General features: G+C 33.3%; 1 protein-coding gene across 1 annotated transcript in view; it reads left to right on the plus strand.

Annotated features, from left to right (window-relative positions):
• The first annotated feature begins 815 nt into the window (after positions 1–815).
• LOC106467071 (matrix metalloproteinase-16-like) overlaps positions 816–6,862 on the plus strand; it is a 21,913-nt gene continuing 15,866 nt past the window's right edge. The window contains exon 1 of the mRNA XM_022395941.1: positions 816–1,300. Within this exon, the coding sequence (XP_022251649.1) occupies positions 1,193–1,300 (108 nt within the window). The 5' untranslated portion in view covers positions 816–1,192. The remainder of the gene's footprint in view (positions 1,301–6,862) is intronic.

The following is a 6,862-nucleotide window of genomic DNA, read 5'->3' on the forward strand; positions in this document are numbered from 1 at the left end:
TGTTAAGATGACGTATCAATGTGTGTCTTGTCTCCCACAAGTCACTGCCCAAAAGGCCCTTCTTTGAAAACCAAAACTCGTTCGTTAATCCAAATTGTACAGATTGGAAATAATAGGGGTGGATTTTCAGTTAACATTATTTTTATCACAAATTTTCAGCCTGTGGTTTATAATGCTTCAACATCTTTCGACGTTCAAGCTATAACTTTTTAAAGTATTATATGTAAATAGCGTTTCGGCAACTCTCTTGTTTATCATCACCCAGTCCAAATGCATTAAAAAAATGTTTTCTCTGTGTCAAAGTTGTAAAAATAGTTTGGTTGTATTTAATTTTAAGAAATGTATGTAAGTTGCCAAAGATATACACCTTATATGTTGTTTGCTCTTACCTACATGTTAAAATCTCTGAAAAATTGTCTGATGTGGGAGAAATATTATATGCATACTGGGTAATATCAAACAAAACAATTATTATACAATTACAAATCATCAGTCTGATCGTGTCAAATGCAACTTTACTATTTTTTAATTTTGCTCAGTTTTTTTTTCTTTCTTTAATTTTGAAATTATTTATATTACGAAGTTCAAGGTAAGAATTTTAAATTTTGTTTCATGTTGAATTGTATAGATCGCACGCTCAAGTAATTTGTCATACACCATTTGTTTTGTTGCGGTGTGAGAAATAGTGGAACTATTAGAATACGTCACCTCTTCCGGCCGATCCTTGGTACTGGGTTCCCGCGGTTAGTCATGGGTGAATGTGTCATCTTCCTGATGCTCACTTTTCCTTGCAGACGTTACAATAACGTTGGAATTATATTTTCTGCTAATTGGGAAATTACTTGTACATTCATTTGTGTATTCTTGGACTTACGCATCTGGTGTAAATAAACAAAAGAAATGGGAAAATTAGTCATTAATTAAACAGAGATTTTTTAATGAATGAGGGCTTTGTCCTTGACTTCCATATTTGGTACGAAGTACGTGGGTGATTGAGTAAGTGTGTTCATTAAGCAAACGTTGTGGGAAACGATTACTCATACACCGCGTCTAACCGCTTAAAGACCCCGGGGTCTTGAGGCAGACGACAGTTCGTCAAGCTACCTGAGCGCGTGCTAGTCGTTCGGAAATTAACTTGCTTAACGTACACACACGATTTTACTGTCTTCCTACTAAATCCAGCTGTTAAACAATGGGCTTCAACGTATGTTTAAATATCGCTTTGGCCGTGATAGGTATTTCGATACTTGCTTCGACGGTTATTGCAGCACCTCTGGCAGATTCCAGTCAACAAGCTCTGGTAAGATTTTCTCTTTCATGTAATATTTTAACTTGTTCTGGGCTACTTAAACCAAATTGAAGTCTATAAAAGTATAGGGCAAGAGTTCGATAATATACGCAAAATTAGACGCGCCATTATATGTAAGAAAAATAACTTGTAATTAAACTGCATGAAGTTATAATTTTTTTCCCATCTCTGTTTGAAACCGAGCCGGGCGTGCGAACTTTGTTGTTAGATGACTACAAATATCTGATAAACCTTTACACATTATTGCTACGCTTACACAAATACTACGCTATTATTCGGGGGATATTATTCTGAATTTTAATTTCATAAGCTTTTTCCTTTTTGAAAATTATGTCAATATTTGTATTTAGAATATGCGAAGAAAAATGTTAATACTACATTGTAGTCATACCTTCATTTTCTTATTTAATAACAGAGTTCCAGTTAAAGCTGCCGCTCGTTGTTGTCTATGATGAAAATTCTGGAACACTCAGTGTCTTGAACTTTTTTAATTACTCCATGGACGTATGCTGAGGTGTGTTTAAAACGCAATAGACCATAACAGCGCCCGGCATGGCCAGGTGGATAAGGCGCTCGACTCACAATCTGAGGGTCGCGGGTTCAAATCCACATACCACCAAACATGCTCGCCCTTTCAGCCGTGGGGGCGTTATAATGTGACGGTCAATCCCACTATTCGTTGGTAAAAGAGTAGCCCAAGAGTTGGTAGTGATGACTAGCTGCCTTCCCTCTAGTCTTACACTGCTAAATTAGGGACGGCTAGCGCAGATAGCCCTCGTGTAGCTTTGCGCGAAATTCCAAAAGCAAAAAAAAAAGCAAACCATAACAGCGCGTTTTACTTCTCAAATTTTAATATCAATAAAAGTGTTTGCGAAGAAATACATTTAGTGGGATATAGCAAATGTTTTCTTTGCTATTTTGTCATATGTGGTGACTTTTGTAATGCACGTGAATTTTCAAGTACCAGAAAAAAGCAAAGAATCTGGATGTAAAGCATAATTTTGGCATTAACCATGAAAGTTCTGGATTCTTGGTTCGAAACTTGATCATAAGGGCTTCGTTACATTACAGTTTAATACGATGCCATAAATGTATTCTGTTTAAACAAAGGCTTATATAGGAATTAAGAAATAGAAACCTTAAGAAACTAGTTTGTTTTAAGTTCAATAGTAACCACTATTCAGCTTCACTTTTCAATAATTTCTTTATAAAAACATATTATCATACAGAGGCGTCGCTAGGCGCTGGCACACAGGACCCTTGCACCTAATCCCCAGTTGGTGTCTTGAAAAATCAGAATAGAAAACCATGATCTATATAATTCTAAAACGTCAAAATTCACTCGCCTATAGGCCCGAATCTTTTAAGCACCTAGCGACGCCACTGTTATCATATATGATTTTTCGAAAGAAAGAATTCTGGTTTATGTAAAACGTTTCATCATGTCCGATTGAAATAACAACATAACATGTATCTGTATTTCAAAGTTGGAAACATCGTTGCCTGTTTTTCGCGCATAGTCAGACACCATTGATCTAAATTTCACAAGCAAACCTACAGGTTATCAAAATAGGACAGGAGACTGTTTTCTAGCGTGCGATCGGTTCAAGGATACTTCACGTTTTCCTTAGTCATTTGATTTCTGAAAACACACTCGTTTACGCATGCTCGGTGTTATATGTCGACATATTCTCTCTTATATAAGTTTGGAGATATATATGGGGGTCGGTAAAGAACAAGCCTCATGGTGCTTCAGAAATAGGTGTTTTTTAATATATTTTGATTTTCTGTGTAAGGCATTTTTCTAATGACTGGTCTAATGATAATGCTCGTAGATCTAAAGGGATTTTTAAAACATTAATAAACATAAAAACACGAAATATGAGATGAGATTTATACGTAGCTGTCTCTAACATTAATATTGTTGTATCTAATATCGATTTAAAAATAAACGAAAAAATATGTTATAAACACACCTGGATACTAACTAACAAAAATGTAACCCTTTTAACGATATAAAGCTTTTTTTTCTTCTTATAATAAGCTAAAATATCACATTTGAATGAAAATGTTATGTGTATAAATATTTAACGTCGTAAAAAATTAAGACTGAGTGTTGTTTTGCAATATTGAATAATTGTGATTTATCGGTTTCAAAGCAATGTCCATTTACAAACGTAATTCTAGAAATAGTCAAAACTAGAGAAAGGTGCGAAACCCTGAATCTAGTTTCGATGCTTGTTCACGTTAATATATGCGCGATCTATGGTAAGTAGAGCCTGTTACTTCATTTCAAAACTGAATAATGGTCTGTTTAGTTTCTAAATGTATACAGTGTATTTTGAGAGAGAAAAAAATCGTAAGACATTAATATTATTCACAAAACTAGTTTTAATACTAAATCATTATTTGAGTAGCTTGTATGTACATTTATAACAGCCCACATATTCCTCCAAAATTATCTCCGTGGTTACTAGTATGACCTAAAAACCTGAATCTGAATTTTTTGTTTAGTTAGTCCCGAGGGCGACATCTAATTATTTAAAGGTTGTCTATCTTTTCTTTTCTATTAGGATTAAGCTATTTAAGCAATGCAAGTTATAACATATATAATGGACATAGAACAGGAGTCACATAAAGTATTAATATTAAAACCAAAACCTATTCTCAATGTGTTTTAACATCAGGTTATGCTTGAGCATCCTGAAAACTGAGACGCACAACATTATAATTTGTTAACATCACTGATTCAACTATCAGTGGAAAGCAAGCAAAGGAGTAAGTTTAAAAATCGCTAAGGCTAAGTTGTCACATTTGTAACCCTTATTAACATTTCATGTTTTTTTTTTATTTGAAAGACTCTTGTATATTCTGCATAAAGATGGAAACGACAAGATATTAAAATGTCGGAAACATAGTTGTTTTAAGGAAACCTCTTATGGTGTTAAGTTTGCTTTTGAAATCACATAAAAAACACTTATGTCACTTTGAATAACGTTTTCCAATCATATTCAGGCATCGCTTAATTTCAACAGAAATTCTAAATTATTATTTATGCACAAATAATTTATTAATTCAGGTAAGGTTATGGAGAAAGAGAATGGCCCTATACATCATTTGTCCTTAAATACTTCGCCCCCCCCCAGTGGCACAGAGGTATGTCTGCAGACTTACAACGCTAGACTCCGGGTTTCAATACCCGTGGTGGGCAGAGTACAGATAGCCCATTGTGTAAATTTGTGCTTAATTACAAACAAAGAACAAAAAGAACCTTAAATAATTCATGGAGTGAAAACCAGGTGGGAAGTCCCAACTGGTAAGAAAGGGAAATTCCCGTTCAATTTTTCTGAGGTACTTAGCGTGATTTTTGTAAATTATTGATTTGTAGAGCTGATAACTTTGAGGTTAAAAAAATTAGCTGAAAATCTTGAATCAATCAATTCACGTCGCAAGCTGCATTCGATTTTTCAATTTCATCACTTAAACGTAACAAGGGCAAAATGACAAGTAACTAGAATTAAGTGTACTTGCTTTCTTATTTCCTTTTTATTTTATTTCAGACTAACTTTACGTGAAAACAACTCTTGATAAGTACACTGCGATACATAACTAGGGTTATCAGAATATTCGGTCTTTTCTATTTAAATGTAGCCCTTACACTGTCCACTTAGGTTCAAGTGTTTATTTTTATAGTTTTTATTAATACTTTATTTTTACAGTTGTTATCTAATGGACAAACATTTAATAATCTATAAAAATGCCCTTAATCTGTCTTGTTCTACGTTTCGTTACTATTCTCCTGTAAACAATTCATAACACGTGATGTATCTTACATTATGCTATTCAATGTAAGTTATGCTAATCGCCAACCAACAATCGACAACCGCTTTTTTTCATTTATTGAAGTTGTAAATGAAATGGTAATAATATTTTAACTTAAACAATGAAGCTATTACAAAGTTAATTATTTCATCAACTTTTGAGGATGTAGAAAGTTTATCACCAAGTGATTTTTCTCACACAAGAACTTATGCTGGGTTCAAATTAAGCATTTAGGATTTTTTTTTATCTTAGCTATTTTTATTAGATTATTCTGTTCTTTAATAAGTTACTGATTTTCAATTTCATGTAAGCTAAAGAAAACACATCAGAGTAGTCTTCAAACTCTTACAAACTATTTTGTTGAATCTCCCGATATAAATTCCGTGAACTACTATAGTGAACGAAAATTTAACTGAATATGTGCATCTGAAATTTACTTTTGTATTTTAGATTTTCAAGTTTTACTAAATTTCATCATAACTTTGAAACATTTTCTATTTGTGTTGTCAAAAATTTGGTCATTCCTAGTAATAGAGGATGCGAAAATGTTTTTATTTTTTAATGCAACATGTAATTGAAAATACGATTAGGCTTACAAGAGGGCAGGCTTCTAACGGAAAAACAGATGTACTACATTACTGGAGCAGCGAACAAAATTAATGTTCATTTGGATTTTTAGTCTGACATGAGCAAAACCCACACTATTTAAATTACATTCAAAATTATTTAACAATAAACACAATACTTGTTTTCCTGACAGAAATTATATCCTGCAACATTCCTGAGCTTGATTTTCCTGGTATGAAAAAATTGAGTAGCGAGTGCCAATTTGAGCGACCAGGCATTTTTCAAGGTTTAGTAATTAGTCGCTGCTCGATCCTCAAATGCAACTGAAATGAGCACCTAACAGCTACTGGACTGAAGTGAACAAACAAACAAAATGTTTAATTTCTGTAAATTAACTATTGGCTTATGTAACGTATTAGAATTTCGAACAGTCTGAATCCGAACTAAATGATACTTTAAATTTAGTAGTAAAATTATACTTTGGATTTAGCAGTTAAGTATATAGTCACTTTATGATATTTGCCAACAAGATTGATACACACACAGTTTTCTTTTTTAACACAAATACGTTTTAATATACACACAACAATACAATTTTCAATAACAGTTATTACAAACAATGATTTAGTTGTACAAAGGTACAAGCAATATAAAGTCTTCTTTCTAGTCTGAAACTTCTTCGATATCTCATCGAGGGTTCACGATAAGCGAGTTAATTACGAGTTAATGTAGGTATAATTCACTTAACAGGGAGCTAGATAGCTTTGTCTTTCTCGCTGATCACAAGCCGATATTTTTCTTACCTATAACGTTATGTAATGTTTTCATAAAAATACTAATGTCCAATGAGAATCCACTGTAATGTTCGAACTTTGTAAATTCTCCTAGTCAAATATCTGAAATTTTCCGATTGATAAGCGTTATAACAATCACAGTTATATCTTCCAAAGTTTATAGAACACTGACTATAGCGAACTAATAATATATACTCTTCTTTGGCGCGACGCGTTGGACATATTTATATGCGTGTGGAGGCTTTCTAGAAACTTCAGTTTTACGTAACAATACTGACGCTAACACAAAAGTATTTACGTACACACATATACTGTTGATTCTTAGTCTCGAGAATCTTCTACAACTTTGGAGAATAGGCGGGAGTTTCGC

Source organism: Limulus polyphemus, unplaced genomic scaffold (genome assembly GCF_000517525.1).
Source record: "Limulus polyphemus unplaced genomic scaffold, Limulus_polyphemus-2.1.2 Scaffold77, whole genome shotgun sequence".
In the NCBI taxonomy this organism is placed as follows: domain Eukaryota; kingdom Metazoa; phylum Arthropoda; class Merostomata; order Xiphosura; family Limulidae; genus Limulus; species Limulus polyphemus.